Source organism: Stegodyphus dumicola, chromosome 5 (genome assembly GCF_044657685.1).
Source record: "Stegodyphus dumicola isolate Sdum_Otavi_A_Nest chromosome 5, ASM4465768v1".
Taxonomy (NCBI): Eukaryota; Metazoa; Arthropoda; class Arachnida; order Araneae; family Eresidae; genus Stegodyphus; species Stegodyphus dumicola.
The window spans coordinates 78,372,929-78,400,478 of record NC_140772.1 but is presented as its reverse complement, the minus strand read 5'-3'; the positions used below and the strand labels follow the sequence as shown (position 1 = coordinate 78,400,478).

The 27,550-nt window shown below is 33.4% G+C and overlaps 1 protein-coding gene across 1 annotated transcript in view; it reads right to left on the bottom strand.

Annotated features, from left to right (window-relative positions):
* The window catches only part of LOC118192543 (neural cell adhesion molecule 1-like), a 332,149-nt gene that overhangs the window by 13,853 nt on the left and 290,746 nt on the right, over positions 1 to 27,550 (bottom strand). The window contains exons 12-13 of the mRNA XM_085817818.1: positions 18,414 to 18,541; positions 5,751 to 5,998 (exon numbers count right to left, since the gene is read on the bottom strand). Coding sequence (XP_085673944.1) covers positions 5,780 to 5,998; positions 18,414 to 18,541 — 347 coding nt within the window. The 3' untranslated portion in view covers positions 5,751 to 5,779. The remainder of the gene's footprint in view (positions 1 to 5,750; positions 5,999 to 18,413; positions 18,542 to 27,550) is intronic.

The following is a 27,550-nucleotide window of genomic DNA, read 5'->3' as shown; positions in this document are numbered from 1 at the left end:
TAATTATGTAAATATGAACTTGTGGCTTTATAAAATCTAGATGCGGCACTACATGATGTTACACAGGTATAAAATATTAAATTTTATTTAAAATATTATTAAATATTTTTACAGAAAAATATTAACATATACGATATCATCAATAATTATCGGCAAGGTTAAAAATTACATTTTGTTTTCTGTTTAGTGGCAGGCTAAATACTTTACTTCAAAAGCATGTTTTAAAAATCAAGTTATAAATATATTTATTATTCATGCTAGTTATTAATCATTATTATGTATGTAATACTCGTTTATAAGGATGAGATAATAGTCTTTATTTAGTACAGTTTTTGGAAAATTTTTGCGGAACGTTCAGTAGTGTTGCAAGTTTAAGATAGTGCATTATCATCTGATTATTCGTTAAAATCTATCATACAAGATTTCAAAGGCAAAACATTGTTACGCCTATAATAAAATGCTTCCGTACTCTCCTATCAGAAATTTAGTTTCTGATACAAGGCGTACTCGATAACAATTCTAATTCTTTCTTCGTTCAACATCAGTTAATGATTAACGATGTTAGTATAATTCATTTCATTTTCATTAGGAGATGAATGAAACTAATATTAATTACAGCTAAATAAAATCGCAACACATCACGTTAACACAGTCACTAGTTTTGTATACGAAGTGCTTGGTTTCCTCGCAAAATCATCACATTTATGGCTTATGACTGCCAGAAGATTCGTAGCTGGTTTCGTCAAGACGAAAGTACTAACAACGATACACACCGAACCCTAAAAAACTAAATTTTAGCAACTCAGAAACTCTGAAAAATGATACAAATAATGTGGCAATTTTTTAATTTCGTATTTTTAAGCGAAACCTATCACAATTAGTTGCCGGGTTCGTATGCTGAAAATGTAAAACAGCTTGTTCGTACGTGTTTCGAATATCTTTGAAGCCGCAGTATTTAGAATTACCAAGCTTTAAAATTTCTAAATAATTAGCAGTTACAGAAATCAGTAAATTGGCCAATGGTATTTTAGTACACCAACGAATTATAGCTTCAGATATTTTTGAATTTAATTTTAGTTTAATTTCCTCAGAATTCAACAAACACTTCCAGACAGCGTTTTAACTGGGGTTCATGTCGTATTTTTTAAATATGCACTGGACGTATTGAGACCGTCAATCTAGAATGAGTTATGAAAATTCGTTCATCAATTTTATGCATGTGTGATGTCCTTCTTTGTACTAAATGGGTTTCCTTAGACTTAAAGTTATCTGTCTACTTTCAGTAGAAAAAGGCTTCTTCCTGGATAGCTTCGATGCCTTAAGTTTAAAACGTTTCGTAATCGTCTCATATTTTTTTTTTTTATTTTTTTCCTGGGATGAAATATCTAAGCAATAATCTTCGTTTTTTTCGCGATTGTTTGTCTACTCGAAAGAATTACTTTGGGATTCGCGAAAGAAATTAGCAACCAAAATTTTGTAAGCGGAATTCTCACACTGTTAGAAAAAATAATTAAGGCTTCCTGTCTCCATTCTCCAGTTGATTAATGTTTGTTGAGCTTCTTTGTAATTCAGATTAGAAGGGTAATCTGATCCTCACTAGTTCAAGTTTTTCAGCTACATATAAAGCCGAAGAACAACGCGAGCAGTAGGAAATTTGCGCCCTCTACTAGATATAGTAATTATATGCAGAAGCTAGAGAAATTCCAGCAGTTAAAGATATGAAGATTATTATTTGGAAATTTGTTTGTTTGTTGTTTCGAATTTTCAAACTCGTTATGTCTTTAACTTTTAACACATCTCTCCGTTTATATAAATGAAAGTAAACCCATGTTTGTAACTGCAAATATGCGATGCGCAATTTAAAGCAGGAAATGCATTTCATTCATCCAACTGAAATTGCTTGTGAATTTTTAAATTGTTTTCACTTTATCAACGTCAACTTCGAGGTACAAGAATAAGATTCTGTAATTTTAAATTGATGTAAGTACATATGCATAATAATTCAAGAATATAAACAGAAGTATGAAATTAATTTTACAAGCATAAAAATACTTTAATTTCATGACACAGCCAAGTTTTAATATTACTTTTCCATGGAAAAATAAAACACATACCTAACTGTTATCATGTAATCCAAGTTTATAATTCTGTTTCTGAAATTCTAATAATGGCATGTTGTCTCACAAAGGTAGATAAGCGCTTTGTACAAAATATGTTATAAAAATTTATGTTTATTAGCCACTTATCTTATTATTTTACCTTTAATGTGACTTCTATATTTATCGTAGTTAATATATTTGAGAGCAGTAGTCTTGATTTTAGAAGAAAGCTTTCAGTAGTAAGAGACCCTTAATAGTGATTGTCCGAGGGAGATGGGCTCCCCTCTGTCGTAGCAGAGGGAAGCGTTGTCAGATTTATGTGACTTAAGAATTTTTAGTACTGTGAAAGGAAGTGGTGACCCCGCTTGCAGGAATAAAATCGTTGAATTGAGTAGTTGAAGTTTGAGAACCGGCTCTGTGGATCTCTTCGTGATGGTCGCCCGTCGAGTCTCCTTCAAAGAATTAGGATTTTGGTCCCTTTGCACCGACCAGGGGGTGGCGCTTCCTCGGATCGTCTCTGGAGATTGAGTTCTTTAAACTTTGAATGGGAAACACTAAGTTTTCCAGGGCCCTTGCTCAAGCGCTTGCCAACCAAAGTCATACTATTCTCCATAAAAATATTAAATCTGACTCTCAAGTGGCAACAATTCCCTGAATGCTAGAAGATTGCGAAAATCACTCCCATCCTCAAGCTTCACAAGCCGTCAAAAGCTCTAGAATCTTATCGCCCAATCAGCCTGCTTCCATCCCTGAGCAAGATAGTTGAAACTGTCATTTTATCAAGAATAAACCAGCACATCGAAAGTTCTACTAATTTCTACACACATCTACTAATTTCATATCAGTTCGGTTTCAGGAGTCAACATTCGACTAGTCACCAGCTCTACAGAGTTGTGGAAATGATCAATGGATGACGACAGCACAAGAAGGTCACTGGTGGCTTATTCCTAGATATAGCAAAAGCTTTTGACCGTGTGTGGCTAGATGCCCTCATATACAAGTTACACATTCTGGGTTTCCCAGACTACATCACTAACCTAATTAAATCCTACCTAAACGGTAGACAATAGGTAGTTCACGTTACAGGCACAGTTTCTACTGGACGGGCCATCCAGCCAAGGTCCCCGAAAGATCTCTTTTAGGCCCCACACATTTATTTACGTGAATGACATTCCTATTACACCCAACACAACACTTGCAATGCTTGTTGTTGGCACCGCGATCCTTTCACAAAGTGCACTTGTTAGTCCAGTTACACAACGATTACAAGATTGCATATACACATGACACTTGGCTCAAAACGTGGGAAATCAAGGTGAAAGTAGGAAAACACAAGTTATCCTCTTCACTAAGAAGAACAAGTTCAAGAAGAATTTGCAACTTTACAGAATATCAATCCTCTGAGCCAAGCATTTCCTTTATCTTGGGGTGATCCCCAATAAATCTCTCTCATGGTGTTCACATTAGATCTATTATCAGAACGTTTCGAGTGAGTAAACATATACTATTCTCTTTAGTAGCTCGAAACAGCACTTTTTCCATAGACAAAAAGTTACTCATTTATAAGTCCATGCAACGTCCGCTATTATATTATGCTTTCCCGGTCTCGGCTTATTCATGTAAATCTCTTAGGGAAAATTTACAAGCTTCCCAAAACGTCATTTTGAGGCAGATCATGGAAGCTCCATGGAATGTGAGAAATCAGAAGTTACGTAAAGAACTACGTATCGAGCAGTTAAGAACTTTCTACTGTCGTATTACTCGGAAGTTCTATAATGATAAAAAATTAATTATAAATTCAGCCATTAGTTTATATGATTACAATGTCAATGATCTCTGTTTTAGTAAACGGCCTATGGCCATTCTCAGTAACCAAGCGGATTAGTTAATGTGAACTGCATTTATATATTTATATCTGTACTTTGTGTGTAACTGTTCTCTTATGATGAATTCTCATTTATTTAATTATACATATTGTGACGTGCTGTGTATATTTTTCATATTAGCATACCTTGGGTCTTGCACTTCTTTATTTATTTACATATATTTACTGTAATTTGACAGGTGTTATCAACAGATCGACGGATATATAGCTTCCCCAGTTGTCATTTCTCAGGTCGTTCACCGAATCTTTGAATCTTTGTTTAATCTATTCAAGTTCTCATAAATCAAGTGGTTAATAATCTAGATAATTACATAATTTATCCCAACTAATTCCAAAAATTATGTAAATATGTACATATGAAATTTATTTCTCCTGAAGTTATTTATGTGTAGCAATTCAAAACTCCTTATTTATTCGATTAGGATAGGGTCCAGACCCAGGCACCCTGGTGTAACACTTTTCAAGTACAAATTACTATTTTTAGAATAGTGGGAGGGGAATTCAGAGGCTATAGCTAGTTTAAAGTAAAATTTTGATTTACATAATTTTATCTTACATATATATATAGAGAGAGAATATTGAGCTTTTGTACTGATTTGAATTGTAATCCGTGAGTAACTAAGCACAAGGAAAAGTAAAACTGTCTGCAAGAGGTAAATATAAACATCATGTTTATTAATGTTAAAATTGATGGTTGGTATACGTAGAAAATCAAAGCACTATTACAGAATGAGTTTAAAGTTATACATTTTAGACTACATAAATGCAAGAAATAATTAAGCCAATAAAAAAAATATGGAAAATAGCTGTATATATCAGAAGAAAATGATAATCTTGGTATCAAACGCCTTCTAAAACGTTTACATCAGGACTGACATTCTGATTCTAAAATAAACTACATGTGGTTTGCACATTAGTGTAATGAGAATGTAAAGACACTATGTATTTTTTTGGAAGCAGCAAAAATTAAAATTTAAAAACGCCTTCGCCGGGAATCGAGCCGCCGGCCGTTACCGAACCGACCCAGTGTGCAGACCAGACTCGTTACCGAACCGACCGTTAAACGAACACCGACCCAGTGTGCAGACCACCACACGACGCAGGCACGCCAAGAACGTGGGAGAAATACCTTATAAGATCCTCGTAAACAAGTTCAACGTACTTAAGCACGAATTCATCTGTTCATTTCCTTCTGTGTAAAGCTGAATGTGATCTACTACAGCTTAGATTAAAAATACATCATTTTAACAACTATGTCTCCTGTTAATATCTGTAAACTATATTTATTACAATATTAAAACTTTTAGGCTAAGCAGTTTTAGGTAATGGAATTTTAAAGAAACACAGCTTCTTAATTCCTTTCTATCCTCAAACAAACGGAATTTTCTTAGATGATTTTGACATTTGTAGCATCTTTCATCTTCTTTGTAATATTCCAAGTTAATTATGAATATGTAACTGACTGTAGTGAACTCATTATACCCTAAACTTCTTATAGCCACGAAATCCACCAGTATGCAATTCTTCAACATTTATAAAATTCGCTTTACATTTCAAGACATTCTTGCTTCAATTGAATTCTATTCTAGTTTCATTATTCCTTGATTTGCTATAAGTGCGGTAAGAAGAAAAAATCGCTTACTGGGTTTTTCAAAATATTTTAACTTTGACCGTATTCCATTTCTGCATCAACGAGCATCATACATAATTTCTGGTAACCGGAAGAATAGTACTTATATCATTAAGAAGATAATGCACGCTCTTACCTTCCATAAAGTATATATTTTTCTCACTTTCATACATCCGTCTGTCTGTTTTTCAATTTATTTGCTGTTCTGGGCAGCGTCCATTCTGTTCGCACCGGGGCGCTTCCAATAGGAGAGAGGGCAGTGAGTTGCAATGGCCCTGGTGGATGCTGATTAGGTGAAGTGTACTCGCGAAGAGGTTGCAAGGGTCCTGCAGGCATCTGAGGAACAGAGGGCGAAGGCACCTGCTTCAGTAAGGATCTTTGACCCTATGTAAAAGAAAGAATTCAGATTTTATGTTTCTCTACACAATACAAGTCGATGTTTGTTCTAAACAATTACTTATTAAATCACTTTAGGCAAACGTTGTTTCTTGTCATGGTCTTAACCTCTAACAAAAAGATATCAATATTATGCATGCCATTCGCGGTTAAATTGGATATTTCCTTACTGTTCTATAGATTAAATCTGCGTAACCGGATTGTATTTTCTCATACTGTACTCAAGCATGGAATGTTATCAATGATAACCGATGGAGATCATCTTTGAATGGAATGGATGTATATCCATTTAGTTTCGTTTTTGTCTTATTTCAGATCTAAATATGATGAGACATTGACGAAACTGATGGGAAGTTTGCCTTTCGATACAGTGTTGACAGTGAAATTCTAAAAACAAAATGCCAAAACGTCCGAAACTTTTCCAACTGCAATGCTGATGGTCGAAAACTCTACGAAGAAGTTTTGGATTTGAAAATGTTGCTTGCGAGTCGTTCTAATAGCAAAATATCAAGATCTGAAGAAATTCTTTAGTCTGTTTTGCAATATGGAGATGACAGCGTCTTTCCTAGTCTTCGGACTGTGATTCAAATAATGTTGACTATCGCAGGTTTTATGATCAGCTGTGAAAAATCTTTTAGGAAATTGAAATTAATGCTGAAACACTTGATGGGTCAGGATCGATTATATCATTTTGCTTTACTAAGTAATGAAACAGAAGAAACCCAAAATGTAATTTTGAACTCCTGGTAAATTCGCATAATTGAAAGCGAGGGAGGTATAGTTTTAATAATCATATGAAAATGCTGTTACTGCTATTGTAAAAAACTTTTAACATGTACTGTATAAATATAAATATATACTAATATCTTATATTTTATCAGTACCATTTCTCTAACAATAATGTAGTTTTTAATATATACCTGTATATTATTTTTTTACAATCTTATACTTTGCAATTTTTCACAAAGTGATTTTGTCTAGTTTGTTTAATTTGATTGATTTTGTCTGTCTGGATATCAGCATTTTAAAACTGATACTTTTCTGTTAATTTTGATGTATGTATATATTAGTGAGTATTAAAAAAGTTATGTTCCTGAAACCAAATCAGAAAAAGATAAATGTAATTTTTAATATTTTAAAGGAGGGCGAAGTTTAAATTTATGCCACGGGAGCCATTTTATGGAGATGCGCCCCTATTTCAGGTTAATAATTCCAATTCTAATCCATCTCTACTTTTGGCTTATCATCTTATAACGGAAAAATGAGAGAAATGATTTCATAGTTAGCTGCTTTCACATTTTTTCAATACATGACGCCAGTAGCTTTGCTCATTTACTAGGCTAGAATTTTATGTTTATTGTTACCCTGTGAGCACAGAATTCTCATTCGACATTTTTATTCTTGCAGCTGAAGAAGTAGGTTCCATTTAAGCTTCAAAACTCCCTGCAGCTTAAGCTGTTTATTGTTGCTTTAATACTTTTCTTGCCGGCATAATATTTTAGTTAAAAATGTCTGGTTACTTTCAGAATCTTTATGATCATTTTTGAAAAGCTTAGAAAGTATAAATGCAATAGACGCAAGTTCTTAAGTATTGATAATAATAACTTTATAACTGGTTTAGCTAAAATGCATATAAATCATGAGATCTCTAATTCGAAATATTAAGTAATTTTATGAACTACCACTATGTGGTCTTATTAAAATAATTATGTACTTTTTTATGCTTTCTCTTTCAGGTGGCTAGCTTGCCTATCGCTTCCACCTTACTACGTGTAAAGGCGTCCTCATGCTTTATTGTAACCATACTGCACGTGCAATCTCACTTGCAGAAGAATGCCTGAAAATATGCCTTCCTTTCTCCTTTTTGAGATGTCTTACAAACGCTTGACTCATGGCTTTTGTGTACTCTGATGTACCCTATCATGTGAGGGCGCCGATATGTACTTATGGATTACGCACCTCACTCAGTTAGCTTTTCATTCGGCTGCTCTCAAATGCCCTTATCAATAATTTCATGGTTGTATGTTAAAAAACGAATTGGTTGCTTAAATTTTATATCTATATATATATAGTATATACTACTATATACTGTATCTATATATATATATATAGTATATGCTACTATATACAAGATTAAAAAATATGAAAGCAAACTTCTAATTTCTAATTGGCTATAACCTCTTTTATTTTTTATTTAATTTGGGAATTTCCTCTCTTTAACTTAAAAAATGCGCTATAAGTCTAAACGGTGTCATTCGAATTAATCCTGCGATCCAACGTAATGCTTAATGCAGACACTTCTTTCCCAATCACTAAATAATTGCAAAAAAAAAAAAATATCTCGAACAAAAATTTTTTATTTCCTTCCTTTCTCCTCTGAATTGCTGGGACAATTTCGCTTACGCTTTCCTCCTGGCAAGACGCTTTGCGGTTGCTTTCTTTGTTCACTGAGTATGTGCTGAGCTAACAAAAATGTAGGGCGCATAAGATGCCCGTCCATATGTGAACCAAATATTGCGTATCCAGAATTGCTTTCCTCAATAATAAAATTATCTTGAATCTGGCCATGTCTGTCTTGCTAAGTTTCTTCGCAAGGCATCTATTACGTCACCACCAAGTTCTAAGTCATTCATATCATGATATATATATATATACATATATATATATATATGCATCTTCTAGTATGCTAGTATATATACTATATATATATATATATATATATATATGACATAATAAAAGCAAGGAAAAGACGGAGCACTGTTGATGCATAAAACTCAGGTAAGATAGATAGTCGATGCATATTGAAGAGGAAGTATTCTGATTGCGTCGTAAGCTAATGTGTTGACTTCGTAAATAAAAGTTGGCACTCGAGGCGATTTTAATTCCATTTTTATTTCCAATTGATATTATGTGGCCACATATCACTTGGCACTTTAGTCGTGCCTGTTTAAACATTTACATTAAAACATTCACATTATTGATAGTATTGCAATAGGAAGTAGAGTAGCGAAATTGCGTCTAAGCACAGCACATACTGAAGCTGATGTGTGTAGTTATGAAAGATGGAAGCACGCGAAGAGAAAAGATTTGGTTTACAATAGTAGTTTCAGTTCCCAATTATTACGTCATCAGAACTGCGCAGGCCATAGAATGATCTAGAAATGACGCAATCCAGAGAAGTTATTACACTTTTTAGAATAGAGAGGGAGAATTAATGTTTTGCCGTTAGTTTAAATTATAAGTTTCATTCACATATTTTTTATCTTACATAGTAATATGTAAGAAACATAAAGAATATATAAAAGATTAAATTAGCAGCGTAAATTAATTTCCTTTCTCTATTCTAAAAATAGCAACATCTATTTGCACTGCATTATTTCGAGGAAAATCTATGTCGTATGACTCTCACGTAATTCTGGTGATGTAAATTGAACTAAAACTCAAGCATCCAATAATAATTTTACAGCAATATTAACTATCCAATCAAAAAGCTTTGAGAACCAAAACTAACTCAGTTTGACTTAAGATTTCATCCTGAACATTACGCACTTGCTTTCCACGCTTTGACATAGCTACACTGCTTGGCTGTCTGCTGCTGCTTTCTTGCTACAAAATTATCAAAAATGTTAGCCTTTTGGAACAGTCACATTTAATCTGCCGACTTGTGTGTAGCTGAAAATAAAACTGAAGATTTAATCTGCCTTCGCCTCCAAATTCCTAGACATTATGGATCAACACTTATACACCATCCGAATTCCTGCTCTTGAATATATTATATATATCAAACCACAAACAGCCGTCTTAAATTTCATATAAAAAGTAACTGTATGGGGTAATTACAAATAAATATTAAGAAGATGACTTTTCAGATTAATATTTTTTGCAGCTAATATTTGAAGTAAAACAAAAGTAGCCAGTATTCTGATACAAAATGCCATAAAGGAATGTTTATAAATTTGGAAAAAGAAATAAACTTTAAAACAATTTTTTTATTTATAATAGCATATATTATAATAAGGTAGTAATAGATAAATCACTACCCAGGTGATATAATTTAAAGCAATTTTTCTAACATTCTGTTGTATGAATCATTTGTTTAGAAATAGTTACTACAATTTATCTAATACAAAATCTGTAGGCTTTTGTTCTGTCGGAATGGATCTATTTGTCAAATTATACGCTTCGTAGATTCGAAAACGGATTGCCTTGGGTTAAAATGATACATCAACTAAAAGGTAATAACAATTAAGTTAATTGAAGACTAGATAAAATAACTACGTCTCCTAAAATTTACGAACCATTAAGTTAACCTATCGAAAGAAAAATATAAAAGTTTACTAGCTACAGCAAACTAACGAAAGCAAATCAAATAAGAAATGATTAATTTCAGCTTAACGAGATTCTGGCGTTTTCTAATTCTGATACCATGTGAGCTTATGCTATAGTCCTTATACTATAATCTTATACCATAAGTTGAGGTAGTTATTTACATTTTTGCGTGATTATTAAATCTGTCATTAGAAATAGCGAAAACTATTTTTACGGCAAAAAATAGTTAAGTAATAAAAAGGAGGGTCTTTAGAAAGATTTTATTTTGTACTGAGATTTGTGATATCTGAAATATTAAGAAGCTTAAATAGATAAAAATAGGAATGGTGAACAATACATTTTTTAATATTCCTATTTCCAATGCACACTGCAATACATGAAAATTCAAATATGTTTGTTCACATTTAGACTTACGAATGTATTATAATTTCAAGAATAGGATATAATTCGTGCTTTCATTTTTATTTATTCCTCTTAATATATAACACATTGTAAACGTTGCACTGAGAATATTCAGCCCAAAGAGGTATTGGATGTACATTAAGTTATCTTTAAGAAATAAAAGTACTATAAATCAGCAATTCAAGAAATCGCTTTTATTATTTATAAAAATATTAAGCACATTAAAAAAATGTAATTTAAAAATGACCTTAAAATGATAAATTTCTAAACTATAATTTAGAGTTTCCTACTAGGGTCGGTATTAAACCCCTACGGCTCGATCAAATTTTAAAGGGGCAGTGATAATGAAGAAATTGATTGGAGTTTGATAATGGAATATGCACAGCAATTAATCAGCGTTATCAAGATTCTGTTGATAGCAAAATAGTAAATAAATAAACAAATTCCGCTCAAAACAAACTACGTCTTCAATCTCATGGAAAATATAGGCCCACCAACGGCCGAGCGGTAAAGTCGCTGAACACTGGTAGTTCGGTCCGAAGTTCGAATCCCGCAAACGGGCTGGCTGCATGGGTGTTTTCGTGGTTTTCAACATGTGTAAGGTGTATACGAGCCAGTTTCCCTTAGAAAGTCATCAACGAAGGCATCCCTCCCCTTAGGCAGATAGTCCTAGTGTGCTTTGCCATAATTAAATACACCACACCACGACCATGTAAAGTATAACCTTCGTTTGTATTATTACCCTTCCCTTAGGCAGATAGCCCTAGTGTGCTTTGCCATAATTAAATACACCACACCACCACCATGTAAAGTATAACCTTCGTTTGTATTATTACCTTCGGTTTTGATTTCTTGCACTGTGGAAAGGTGAAGGCGACTAAAAACACCAAAATTTGATCACATATAGTTCCCCATAAGAACGAGTACAATTTTAAGCCTGAGTTTTGAATTTTCAAATTATTTCATTTATTTTATATTTGCTGAAAACTTGATGCAATTTTGATTAAAAATCTCAGCAGTTTAAAAGCTATTTGTTGCCACTCCATTAAGCGTAAATTACCTTGCGTTCTCTCCATATATACGTAGGTTGGGGCAAACGTCATGACAACTATTTTTTTTCTTGAAGATCCCAGTCCGGTTGGAAAATGTGACATATACAACGAAAGGACAAGGTCTTAACTACTGTGGGCAATGAATAGCACTGAAATATCGTAACACACGAATTTCTTACGGTAGTATAAGGGCAATATGGCCTTCACCGTGCAAAAGAATGATAACATAAACTTGACATGACAAATCTGGGCCTAAAGACCTTCAATGTAGTCTCTTGCTATTGTCACCGCACACTGTCAACGATGTGGGAGGCGCTGAATACCATCAGCATCAGCATTTGCCGCACCATGTGTGAATCCGGTCATCTGTTGGCGCACAGCATTAGCAATGTCCTCTCGTGTTGCAAACCGCCTACCACGTATTGGTTCCTTAATCTTGGGAATGGGAATCAAAGTCACAGGGCGAAAAGTCAGGAGAGTACGGTGGATGCTCCAATTCTTCCCATCCCCAACGTCAGAGTAGCTGCCGTACGTTCTCTGCTTTATGTGGTCTTGCATTGTCGTGCAGAATTATTGCACTGTCCACAAGATCCGAACGTTTAACTCGAACGCCACGTAGTACCTGTCGCACCAGGAAGTCTCTGTAGTACTGTGCGGTCACTGTTCTGCCATGAGGAACAAAGTGGCAAACAACGATACCCCTGACGTCATACGCGACGATCACCATCAATTTGACTGGGGAAGGATTCTGCCGCTAGCTCATTACGCAATATCCTGTGGACGGTGCGATTCTCGATTCTCGTCAATCTTCATCCATGAGTTGCTCGATGACGGCATGTGCCAAGTCGGTCCGCACACTTACTGGTCGTACCGAACGTTGCTCATCACTGGTTGACACACGTCCTTGCCAAAACTTTCTTACCCACCGTGCTACTGTACGATATGTTAGGGCATTATTCCCAAGGGCATCGCATTTCTCTCTCGGAGAACGGCTATTTTGTTGTAAGCGCGCTGCTTAATACGAGTTACTTCCATCTCGCACGGCATTCACCAACTGACTGATTTCAGAGCCCTTGCTACCACAGAGCCAGCTATCACAGAGCCATCTGTTGTTCTACATACACACTATGCCTGCAGAACTTCCACACGACACATATACGTATTGTGATCCGTTCACATATCTACAAGAAAAAAATTGTTGCCATGAAAAAAATAGTTGCCGCAACCCTCGTATATATATATATATATATATATATTATAATGCGATATTCAGCAAACTAAGCAAAAGAGTAAATCAGCAAACTCAGTGATTTAAAACAAATGTTTTACCCCCTGTCAAAGCATCAGACAGTTTTCTTTCAAATTTAACAATCACAAGGATATAAAAGATATGCGTTGCCGCTGCAATAGTAACGCATTACAATCATTATATATTTTCTTTTTTTATGATACATATTTTAGGCAGCCGGCCGCACAAGAGTAGTCTTTAGATATGAAGAGACTAGGTATAACCATGGAATTAACTTTTATCTGTGCTTTATTACAGTTTTTTTTTTTATTTTTTATTTAATTTTTTATTTAGTCTCATTTCAGCTTTTTTCTTAGATTGATTTGTCGTTTATTTTTCCACACTCCTTATCACCAAGTAAAAGCAAGGTATTTTAAGCGCGGCTAATCCACATTCTAGTGGACTGTATTTAGAATTTCATACTCATCAATTTGGCAAAATCTATTGCTGAGAAGTATGTGTAACTATTTATAGCTCAATTTCTATGCTGAATATTTACTACTATATATTTACTACACCATGGTGTAGATTTCAGTTTGCGTAGATATGTCCACAGTATGGGGTAGATGAATTCAGTTAAAACAATGAAAATGTCTAACTATTGACTGAAAAGAAACATTTATCTGATGACAGGTTGTGTCTAATAAGATTATTAATATAGGAAATTAATTAAAGAATTTGCAGTGGCAGAAAAGGAATCACGAGTTAAATCTAGCACGTCTCCAAAAAGCAAGCATTGGAAAATGTATTCCACAGATCAATATAAATAAGAGTTAATTCTGTTATTATTTATGCTTTGTAAACTCTAAAACTCGAGAAAAACTAGTGCAGTTACTTAAAGAGATCGTCTTTAGCTTTCTGAATTTAACAGCATAAACAATCAGTTGTGACATTAAAGAAAGCTTCCTCAAGGAACCGAAAACGCAATGTGCGGCAAAGAATGAAAAAGGGATAAAGAAGGCAGAAATCCCTCTCCGAGGCAACAATGATCCCTATGCCGCCGAGCTTTCCAGTGAATTACTAAAAGATGTTGATTTAGATTCTGAAATCTTACAGAAGACGATTCATGGCTTACATAACTCACGCGAATGGTCGTTTTGGTGTCTTTCATAGCATTTCTAGAAAGCGACTGTGCTCAAGGGTACACCCTAAGGAACAAATAAATAAGTAAAAATAATAACAAAAACGTTAAAAAAAGTAAAATAAAGCAAATTTATGGGTAGAATACTGCACTTATCACAAGCAGACTTTTTAAACCAGGGATTTTTGTTCATTCAACTTCAACTTGCAATTTTGTTTTGTTTGTTTGTTTCGAGAAACCAACGGAGTTTGATAATGTTTATTGCCGTTACAACTAATAAAAAATACAGAAAGAAAACGAAAACATTTATTTACGTTTTCCGGTACGAATGGGAAAACTACGGCTCATTCTTCATGTTTATGTACTTTTTTCTGTCGTTCATTATAATGCAATATGTTTTCAATTTTCTTTGAGATCGTAAAACTTTTAAAAGATACGAAAATGTTGAAATATGAGCTTGAAATCATTTAGCTAGCTTGTTTCGCCTTATCCTTTTCAACGTGATTTTTGCATTTTTCTTTTTTAAATTCTTCTTCTCTTTTTTGGTATGTTTGTTGTTTGTTTCCAATTTTTTTTTTTTGTCCCTACTTCCGATTGCGCGGAAACAATATTAAAAAAAGTGCAGTCAACTCCGCGAAAAAATCGCATACATTTCATTTTTTAACGAATGAAACTGGAAATAAATAAGAAAGAATATTTGTTGATATCGCGTGTGAATATTAACACCGTTTATTTGGAAGACCGGAAAAATTATTTAATGTTCGTCGGCAGAGATTCTGCGCAAAAATAGATTGCTTGGAAATTACATGTTTTATTTATTTCCTCCAATAAAATAATATTGAAATTTTTGCCATACAGCGAAATTAAAACAGCGAAATATTAATGCGAAAGACAGATTGTATAAGGAATGGAATTGTACACCTTACTACTGCGCGATGAGTTGTAAAATGAATAATTAAATTTTGACGAAACAAATAATTTGTTATTAACTTCTCGCAAATGCGATAATCATGTCACAAATAAGCGGAAGATGTAACTAATAAATGTAAAATATAATTATACTTTAAAGTAATGAAAGAAGGTTGTTTTTAAATGCGTATTAAATTAAGTAATAAAATTGCAATTCATTTTCTGTAGCAAAAGTAATTACGGAGCATAAAATCATAAAAATTAATGTAAAATTTTTCATGTGTCACAACGTGTTTTATATAATGCTTGAAAGAAGATTATAATTTAACAAAACGAATTGGTAATGCTTCAAAGAACATTATAAATTAAGAAGTCGAATTTCTAATTAAGTAATTAAACGGAAGTGAATTTCGAAATGATCAAACGATTAATTTAATCACGAAAAAATATTTGCATATTTACACCATCCACTCTTCATTACACATATTACTCATGATATATGAAGGATAGAGATTAGCACTCAGTCTAAACGAAATTCAAAATTTAAATTAATACATTTAATTAATTAACGAAATTTTGAAGAACGACATCATACTTATAAGTTTCCTTCCTTATATTTAAAATCTGAAAATAGTGCGATGTACATTTGAATGAAAGAGTATGATAGCTTCCGCAACAAATAACATACGTGAAAATTTTTTAATGAACGTGCCAACGAAAGAACGTGACATTTTTTAATGCACAGCGACATTGTAAAATCGTACCTGAAATACATTTTCTCTATCTTCCGCAGACGTTTGCTCCTTTATGCGAAAATAAAAGTGTTTATAGAGGAGAAAATGAGCTGGATCTGATATGCTCTACTTTTAATTAACTTACGTAGTTTGCACAAACAGTAGAGTTATCGTAAAAATCACTTCTTTCAGTATTAAAAACTAAAACAAAGACGAAGATATAAAATAAATAAACAAAAATTTTAGTACAGACGAACAAATCAGGTTGTTTACAATAAAGTAGTAAATAAATTTTATATTTTACTGCAATTAATAAAGTATAAAAGTTCTCGAAATTCAAAGCAAGTGAAGTTTGTTTAAAATCAGTTTGCTTCAGGATTATGTCCATTACAATATAGTGAAGAAATATCTCGTTACATTATATATATGTATAAATGCAAACTAAAATTTACAAGAAAATGTGGAAATTGTATCTTTTTACACTCATAAAGATGTGAACGAACGCTTAAATTTCCCTCTAACATTTTAATCATTTCTGCTGTGTATCATTGTGGTGTAGTGGTTAACATACACCACAATACAATCTGAACATCGCATTCAATTCCCAACGTTGTCCACAGAAAACATCGCGGCACAAACGTCGCACACGAAAATTTCGCTAAGGAAACATCGCAAAGCAAAAACGTCGTGTTACAGAATATTGCGGGAGAGGAAAATCATCGCATTGCTAAACATCGTGATAGCAAATAATGCGGGGCCAAAAATGTCGAAGTTTTGAAAATATTATAATACAAAATATCGCGGTAAAAATAATGCAGCATCGTATAAGAATAACTTCGCAGAACATGTGTTCTGACTATAAAAATATAATAATAGTAATTGAATTTGCAAGTAATGATTAATAGCACAAAATGAAGTAAGAACTTAACGTATTTCTGATTTCTGTATTATGTAAAAAAATTTTACTCAAAAGGCAAGAAGGAAACGTAAGCATTCAAAATGTGAAAATTAGTAAAACGTAATGCTAAGAAGAGCAGTTAATAGATTTTTAAACTCACATTGAAGTCACTATTAAAAGTCATTATTTAATTATAAATCTTATTACTAAATTATAGCATTTCTATAAAGATGTATTAGTAGATTTTCATGAAAAAAACGTACCATACAATGTGCAGCAATTTGTATGTGCTTTATTTTCTACCCTGATATTTGGTACGATAACGTTTTAAAAGTGCGAAGTTTTTACATTGCTTTATTTTCTATCATTATGTCTTATATGCCGATATTTAAAAACTGCAATGTTTTCTCTTTGCTTTCTCCTTCCCTGCGATGTTCCAAGAACGTTTTGCCCTTGCGTAGTTTCGTCTACGAGTCTGCGATGTTTTTCACCTGTTAATATTTACAACGTCGTAAACTGGCTTTTTGAAGCTTCAAGTTAAACTACCTCGATTTCTATCGTCTTAATAGCAAAATCAGGGATTCAAAACCGGTGAATGATAATATTACTATCTAGGTGTTCGTGGATTTGAAGTAACTGATGATAACACTTGTTGAAAAATCAAAACCCAATTTATTCACTGGTATTGCAGAGGAGAGTTCCAAAGGCACATTTATAGTTCACGGAAAACCACGATAAACAAGCTGAAACAATCAGGAACTCAGCCTTCAGGCTATAACGGTGAAAACAGCTTCACGGCGAAGCACTAAGCTTCCGACTCCGTCCATCGCTCTCAAACTAATCTGTGAACTCAAGTTACTACTACACTACTCAATTCATAATACTCCTTTCTCCACGTACAGGCAGGGTATATATAGCTTTATCCTACCTTCGAGAACATTCCCGAGGAAAGTCGTCAAGAATGCGTTCTGGAATGTTCTCTGCGAAGTCGCCAATGGGCGATTTCTTGCCAACTAGGTTTAGCAGGATGTAATTAAAAACAAAAGAAAAGATATAGATTCCCTGGAATCTTGAGCAGAATGAGTACTAATATGAGGGTAGAAAAGTTGAAAAAAGACAAATTCAGTTACTGGTTACAAGTGAATTCTTCATTACACCCAGCTTTAAAACACCTAAGTTTCTCTTCAAAATAATTTCTGAATAATAAAATAATCACCTTTTAGATGTTGTAGCCATTTTTGGTATGTTAAAATGAACGAATGTAAAACATATTTAAAGGATATGCGAAAGTAACTTAAATGCACTGATAAAGGCTTAAAAATAGCTAAACCAGCTCTATGTAGTCGAAAGCAGTCATCCAAATGGCATTAGGGCAGATAAAAACTGCTTCGGGAGCCCTGGTGCTGCCAGCTGACAATTAAACTAAAATTCTGCGAAAAATCGCTTTGTCCCAATTAATTTGCATATTATAGTACATATGTTTACCTTCTATCAGATAATTTAAAGCAATTCACGCTATCATCGAATGCAGTTAATATAATAACTCTATGTGTTATTAGAATGTGTTTATGTGTTACTAGAATCTCATGTTTTAAAATGAAATGAACCTTATTAATTGATAAACAGTGAAATCACTAAATGCAGTTACATGAAAGGTATAGAATAGCAACAATTTCTTTAATTAGCATAAATGAAATAAAAGATACTAACCCAATTATTCGGAGCATAATCCATGCTGCTGAATGCAGTATTCGTTTCGTTCACTAATTTCATCTCCCATGGCACATTATCTGCATGTATGTCTGGCTTCCGAGCATCACCAGTTTTTAGCGATTCTCCTATAAAAGAAATTAATTTTTTAATATATATGTACAAAAAATCACATACGGAGAAGGTTCAGACACAAATAAAATTATTTCATTAACATGGCACACATTTTTTTTTATGTATTTTTGAACCATTTTTATTGTAAATATGATAAACGTGTGACAAACTTATTAATACTTATTTTTCTTCTTATATTAAGAGCATACTATTTTTCAGCATTAAATTATTTAGCTGTAATGCTTCAATGATAATTGAACTACGCAAAGTGATACAATAAACTGGATTTGTGTAGAATTTTAATGTTAGTAGGAATACAGAAATCAACTCATTTTAACTTCAAAGAATAATCTAGAAATTATCTTCTTTAAACACAGACACAGTGAACTACCAATGTCTGATATTAGTTCTGTAGTTTGCTGCCCAACCGGCATAGTGTGTAACGTTGTTATCTGACGTGCCAAAGAGGCCCGGTTCGAATCCAGGAGAAGGCTTGGAGTTTTGTAAATGCATACTGTCTGTGCGGTAGAGGACACTCTAAATATGCGGCGAGTCGAAAGCCCTCTCGAGAGTTTGGTGGTAAGGAAAGAGGGGTGGACCCGTCGCCCCGGGGTGCTGTCCATCAAAATTGGGGGTAGAACTGAGATAAATCATAGTGTTACTCGTAAGGTGCTCAAGGCTGTTGCCAACGACAGGCGTATTTCATAGGCTTGGGTTGACTCTAGGTCAGACAAGCGAGCATTAGTCAACAAGAAGTTATCTAGATTTGATTTTAAAAATAAATCAGATTGGTCAAGAAGTTTAGCTAACGGTTCTCAGACTTCTCTTTGTGAATAAAATAAATGCCATTGGCATGAAGAATGAAGTTAATAATGAAATGCAAGATGTCTTCCAATTCTAGATTCTAATTGTTAATTATTTTTCATTTTATCCTTCGTTTTTGAGTAAATGTCAATGACAGAAAACTAATTGCTAAATTATCAATGGTAGATACCAAGCTAGTACTTTTTATTTCACAAATCATTTAAGATTTCGAGGCAATGGTATCATATTTATTTCTCAGTATCTCGTACATTATAAATTGAAGAATGTTTATACTTATTCGCATTACATACTGTTACAATCCGTAAGATATGCCGTCGCCGAATGTGGTCTGGCATTGTCATCCAACAGCAGAACGCTAGATGTGAGAAGGCCAGGCCGCTTTTTCTGAATCGCCTCTTACAATTTCGACAGGGTGTCACAGTAGCGCGTAGCATTGATGGTTCCAACCTCCAAAAAATCCAGCAACAAAACTCCTTGGGCGTCCCAGAAAACTGTGAGGAGCACTTTACCTGCAGAGGGAGTTGTCTTGAGCTTCTTTCGGACAGGTGATGACGGATGTTTCCACTCCATAGATGCGGCCTTCGATTCTGGCGTGAAATGGTGGACCCACGTTTCATCCCCCGTCACAATCCGAAACAGAAAGTCATTGCCATCTTCATGGTAAGGCACGAGGTGTTCCAGGCTGACCCCTATGTCCGCTACTTCATCGATGGTGATACGCCGGTTCGCTCTAATCATGCCATCCACCTTCCTGACATTTGCATCTGTAGTGGCCGTGCGCGTCCGTCCAGCTCTCGGTATGTCCTCCACTTGCTGAAGTCCATCACTGAATGTGCGACACCATCTCCGCAACATTTGCTTCGACATCACACCTGGCCCATAGACTTCCACGAGGCGGTTATGAATATCTGTTCCTGATACTCCACGTGCCCATTCATAGCGGATAACCGCTCTCACTTCCTCCTTTGACCACGAATTCAAAACGCACCTTCTCTCCATACCTACCGGGGCTCAAATGAGAGGCTGGTCTCCGCTTTGCGCAGGCACTGCAACAGCGCCATCTGCTTGATTTGCAGCGACCTCTACCCAATGGTGTATCGGTGACTTGCGCGTTTTCCTGCTGTGTCGCCTTTCGCCCATAGCCGTTCAACGCTTCTTCCATATGCAAAGCGTGAATTTTTCTTGGAGGACTTTTTGAATCTTATCAAGCGATATGACAAATGTCTCAACGTACTCATACGAGAATAAGAAAATAAAGGTATGTCATATCTTTAATGTTGCATTCTATTTTTTGACTTTCATACACAACTCTGACCACAATCGACAGGAGAAACTTGTTTTTCAACTTACCTACGTAGATAAAGATTAGGCAATACAGACAAAGAAAAAAAAAAAAAAAAACGAAAACGTTTCGACGCGTTCTTTTTATAATATAAACGTTTATTTTCCTTGCTTTTCACGTGACGCTGCCATTTCGTCTGTTACTTATTTAAAATTTTCACGTTGTTTTATGTCTTAAAATTAGAAATTAAAGTTAATGACCTAAAACTGCAATAGTATACTTACAGTACAAGCGAAAAAATTGACAGTTTCACTCACGTGGGTGTTGGATTTGCGCAATACGTATGATGTCTGACAAAAATTTTGTAAATATTATGGGCCCTAGGGGGTTGCGAAAAAAATCTCAGTGATAGAAAGGGATCGCGACTGAAAAACATTTAAGAAACCATGCTATCACCAATAAATGGGAGAAAAAGGAAATCCTTTAAACAGTAATAGTTTATCCGTGGTTTGCATGACTTCGTGGCTGTATATGATGTTTCGCGAGTTTTCCGGATGCTCTCCATGCATAGCCTAAATAAGAGATTGTTTCCGATATAAATAAGCTCAGAAAACGTTCTTCCTTTCATTTTGCATAACATGAAAATGGATCAGTTTCCTTTGCAAGGTACTCCAGGAAGACATCGTTCCTAAAAAGTCCTTCTAAGCTTTGCAAAGGCAATCGTCCATATAACCGACCATAACTTTACGCAGTGCGTGTGCACAGAATTTGCTGGCTCTAGGTTTTTTTTTTTTTTTTTTTTTTTTTTTTTTTTACGGTGCGAAAAACATGCATACATTCATGCAAATTCTTCATTTCTAAATTTACTTAAATAAAATATAGGACGATAATATTTGGTGGCAGCAATTTGAAAAGTGATTCAAACGTTTCTATCGATTCAACGCAAAATCCCGTTTTGAGACTAGTAGCCCTTCTTAGCTGACGCTCCTTCGGACTAGTGATTATTTTTAGTATTAAAATATGGTCATTTCACAAGTATTGAGAAAGTAAGATCAGATGGTCTTAAGAAAAAATGTCAAACTCGCAAAACTGTTGTAATGATTATAAGTAAGAACCTGTTTGTGAACAGTCTACAAAATACTTAGGCAATGTTTGAAGCCTTATAAATTAAAAAGAATGGTTTACTGACACATATTAGGAGGAACAGATCCTCAAATTCAGTTATAGAATTCAAACAAATTTACGACGATTTCTACTGCTTGATACAAAGGCAAATTTAAAATAAAATTTGTATACTAAATTTGACACTCCACATTATTAAAATAATGTTTAAATTCCGACTTATTCGTAAAAGAAATTCCACCATTTTATGCATGCAGGCATTAAACAGAAATATTCTATCAAAATAAATTTATCAAGTTTTCATTCAAACTTGCAGGTACAATACTTGGAAAGAATAATAAATATATGCTCTAATTTCTTGCTTATATTCATTTAATATCCGTTGATGTTTCGAACATGCACCATTTGGCATCTCTGTCTTTAAAATCAGTTTATAAATGCATACCTAAAGTAACTGGATGAATAATGCACAAGAGAGAAAGTGTGGAAAAAAATGCTATTGTTATTTGAAAACGAATTTTCTAATGAAGGGAATCAAATAAATAATTAAGTGTCAGTTCTTTATAATACAAAATACAAACTCCAAAAATACTCGAAAAGTCTATGTATTAATACTTATAGTATGACCGAAGCTTAATCTCTTTTTAAGTCTGCTTTTTGCAGTAATTGTGTTAGCTGAAGTCTAAGGTTAAATAAATCTGTCTACAAAAATTCAGTCTCATTTGGGTATGTAAATAAGGATTCATCTTCTTTTCAAAGACACTAACTCTCCTATCTCAAACTAAGAAATCTTAAATTCAATACCATCGGAATCAATTAAGAAAATCAGCAGTAACGGCGAATCAGAATTTACAATTTAAAGAGCTTTAAATTTCTAGATTAAATTGCATTCGATGAAAATCCTGAGAGTTTTGCGAGAAGTCTTAATTAGGAATTACTTCAAAAGAGCACTTAACTTCGCATTTTGAAAATAGAAGATGATTTAATTTGATTAAAATTATAACAGAAGTTTCATCTTTATATTTATATTCCATTTGAAGAACTCGCATGAATTTGAATTCTTGCTCAACAAATGTTCATTTCTTTCTGTATTTATATTGTTTTGAAAGAATTGGTATAAATTTGAAATCGTGCTGCTTATTGTAGAAGCAAATGAAGTTTATAATTAATTCCGGTAACTTTAAAAATAATTATATGCTATTCTATAAATTCTCGATTCTGTACAAATTTTAAAAAAAATCATACATTAATGTATGAATATTTTTCATATAAATCAGCAATTTTGAATTCAGAATTATTGCACAAGCGAAACGGAAACGAGCACTAGGAAATAATTTAATTTATCGGGTGATTGCTGCTAGAGGTTTATAAGGTATTTCTCCCACCTTCTTGGCGTGTCTTCGTGGTGTAGTGGTTCTGCACACTGGGCCGGTATTCCAGACGTCCGCGGTTAGATTCCCGGCGAAGTCGTTGCTAAGTTTTCAGCTTACCTGCTTAAAAAAAATCCTAATGTCTCTACAGTGGCGCCCGAGCTACTAGGGTGTTGGATGAGGATTCTCCACACCCAGGATTTAGCTATTGGGTCCCCTAAAAACCCCAGTCGCCCTTCAAAAAAGGGGAGTATATAAGGTATTTCTCCCGCTTTCATAGCGTGCCTTCGTGGTGTAGTTGTTCTGCGCGCTAGGCCGGTACTCCAGAGGTCCGTGGTTGGATTCCCGCCGAAGGCGATTGCTCATTTTTCATCTTGCCTGCTCCCTCTCCAAAAAAAAAACCCTAATATCTCTACAGTGGCGCCCGAACTAAAAAGATGATGGATGATGATTTCTCCCCACCTATGATTTGGTTATTGGGTCCCCTAAAAACCCCAGTCGCGCTTTAAAAAGGGGAATGTATAAGATATTTCTCCGTTTTCTTAGCGAGCCTTCGTGGTGTAGTGTCATTAACTATAGATATGAATTCCCCTTTAATTTACATTAAATGCATATATAGCAAACTCTTTAAATAAAAGGCGTCCAATTAACGCAATTATTGCAATAAACGACACTGAACCGGTATTTCAGAGGTCCGTGGTTCGATTCCTAGCGAAGGCATTTGTTAATTTTTCATCTTTCCTGCTTCCAGAAAAGTCCTGATATCTCTGCAGGTTTAATGATGTTATAAAATAAATGAACACTTTATAAACTTTTATATCCCACGACAAGCAAATGCAAACTTTTCTATTTTTGCACGTCTCTTTTTCATAATTTCAACTCATTCTGTAGTTTGCTTCTATTTTAATTGATGACAGATGGAAGTACAAAGCAGTTAATATCTATAAAGTTAACAGCGATAAGAACAATTAAATCTCTAAAACAAATATAGAAGGAAAGAAGAATTCGGTTTACCAATGCACCTAATTTCATAATTCGCAATAGTCTGAAAAGTAACCTTCAAACAATAATTAGAAAACCATCAATTTAAAATTTTTAAAACAGTTCTATGTAGCTTATTTTGGGGTAACTTAGAAAATATTTTAAAGTGAATCTTAATATTATTTAAGAAAATCTGCACGTAATAGTACATTTCTGAGTTAAAGAACGACATTTTTCTATGCTGAAATTAACCAAGGTGATATACTTTGATTACATTTTTCCCAAGTTTCTTTGTAAAATGCTCAAAATTTGCACTATTTTAATCATTGAGGCAATCGTTTTAAAAGTCGAAATCTTTCGCTTTGATGGATTTATAGGTGATGAGAGAGATAATAATGTCTTTAAGTGACAATTTTAACTATAGATATGAATTCCCCTTTAATTTACATTAAATGCATATATAGCAAACTCTTTAAATAAAAGGCGTCCAATTAACGCAATTATTGCAATAAACGACACTGAACCGGTATTTCAGAGGTCCGTGGTTCGATTCCTAGCGAAGGCATTTGTTAATTTTTCATCTTTCCTGCTTCCAGAAAAGTCCTGATATCTCTGCAGGTTTAATGATGTTATAAAATAAATGAACACTTTATAAACTTTTATATCCCACGACAAGCAAATGCAAACTTTTCTATTTTTGCACGTCTCTTTTTCATAATTTCAACTCATTCTGTAGTTTGCTTCTATTTTAATTGATGACAGATGGAAGTACAAAGCAGTTAATATCTATAAAGTTAACAGCGATAAGAACAATTAAATCTCTAAAACAAATATAGAAGGAAAGAAGAATTCGGTTTACCAATGCACCTAATTTCATAATTCGCAATAGTCTGAAAAGTAACCTTCAAACAATAATTAGAAAACCATCAATTTAAAATTTTTAAAACAGTTCTATGTAGCTTATTTTGGGGTAACTTAGAAAATATTTTAAAGTGAATCTTAATATTATTTAAGAAAATCTGCACGTAATAGTACATTTCTGAGTTAAAGAACGACATTTTTCTATGCTGAAATTAACCAAGGTGATATACTTTGATTACATTTTTCCCAAGTTTCTTTGTAAAATGCTCAAAATTTGCACTATTTTAATCATTGAGGCAATCGTTTTAAAAGTCGAAATCTTTCGCTTTGATGGATTTATAGGTGATGAGAGAGATAATAATGTCTTTAAGTGACAATTTTAACTATAGATATGAATTCCCCTTTAATTTACATTAAATGCATATATAGCAAACTCTTTAAATAAAAGGCGTCCAATTAACGCAATTATTGCAATAAACGACACTGAACCGGTATTTCAGAGGTCCGTGGTTCGATTCCTAGCGAAGGCATTTGTTAATTTTTCATCTTTCCTGCTTCCAGAAAAGTCCTGATATCTCTGCAGGTTTAATGATGTTATAAAATAAATGAACACTTTATAAACTTTTATATCCCACGACAAGCAAATGCAAACTTTTCTATTTTTGCACGTCTCTTTTTCATAATTTCAACTCATTCTGTAGTTTGCTTCTATTTTAATTGATGACAGATGGAAGTACAAAGCAGTTAATATCTATAAAGTTAACAGCGATAAGAACAATTAAATCTCTAAAACAAATATAGAAGGAAAGAAGAATTCGGTTTACCAATGCACCTAATTTCATAATTCGCAATAGTCTGAAAAGTAACCTTCAAACAATAATTAGAAAACCATCAATTTAAAATTTTTAAAACAGTTCTATGTAGCTTATTTTGGGGTAACTTAGAAAATATTTTAAAGTGAATCTTAATATTATTTAAGAAAATCTGCACGTAATAGTACATTTCTGAGTTAAAGAACGACATTTTTCTATGCTGAAATTAACCAAGGTGATATACTTTGATTACATTTTTCCCAAGTTTCTTTGTAAAATGCTCAAAATTTGCACTATTTTAATCATTGAGGCAATCGTTTTAAAAGTCGAAATCTTTCGCTTTGATGGATTTATAGGTGATGAAAGAGATAATAATGTCTTTAAGTGACAATTTTAACTATAGATATGAATTCCGCTTTAATTTACATTAAATGCATATATAGCAAACTCTTTAAATAAAAGGCGTCCAATTAACGCAATTATTGCAATAAACGCCTCAGGTTTCGTGGGGTTAACTTTAATAAGTCGATGTAAACAATGCAGATATATCATGTAACGCGCGTTTTAAGGTCGATAAGATTATTTTAACGAATTGATATAAAGAACTCAGCTACAAAGGTTCAGTTGAAGTAAAGAAGAGAACAAAATTAGCTGTGGATATGGGTAGAATTGATTCTTGTTGCCATAAAGCCATCATCATTATTGGGAATTTCAGAAAGCTATGTATCTGATTAACGCCAATTAATGATGAGCACATGAGGTAATTACAAGAATGCATGAGAAAGCATTGTATATGGGTACTGTTTTCATTTGAACAAAATTTGACATTTTGTAAATTTGTAAATTAAAAATCTTATTTAAAAATCTTATATGAGTTATAAACAAATCGAATATATCAACACAGAAAGCTTCATTAGCTCTATGTCACTATCTTAAACTTTTCTTGCACGACTTATTTGCATTTACATCATAAATTTTTTGTAGATTTCGGGAAAACAGAGCGTTAAAGTATTTATAATGGCAATACTATGTTCACTCTTTGACGCTGTTTCGAATTCCGTAGGCTATAATAAAGAAAACTGATGATAGTGCACATTGCCAAAACTTAAGTGAACGATTTGATTTAAGAATAATTTTTTGCGTGTGTATTTATTTCTATATGCGCAATATAATTTTAGATTTATAGTATTTTTCCAGTCAGAATTGGTTTCTTGAGATATGTATTATTTAGTCTAATTTGGTACATGAAGTATCTCTTTATCAAATTTGTAATTTTTAGTTAGTTGTTCAACTGTCAATTTCTATTTTAAAACCTTCTGCACCGCAATATTCATTTGATACATTTTATAGTGTTGTCGTTATGACCCATCATTTACTATTATTTAGCATTTCCTTTACTATTATTTAAGAAATAATAGTAAAGAAAATTGATTTTATTTAATGTAAAAAATAATTAATATTTTTCTTAGCATTTTCAGTAATAATAAATGTCTTATTTATCTCTTAAAGATAAATGATGTTTGATAAATGCATTTATCACTGATTTTATCGCTTGGTTTTCATTTAAAATGCTTGTTCTAAATACCAGTGTAAAGTAATTTAATATTAAATTTATTATATATATATAATATTAATTTATTTTAATATTAAATTTATTATATTAAAAGTAAAGAAAAACAAACAATTAAAAATAAAAAAGAACCGTTAGCCAACTTGTAAAACATAACTGTTTATGACACTTATTACTTTCATTACAAGCTACAAATCTGG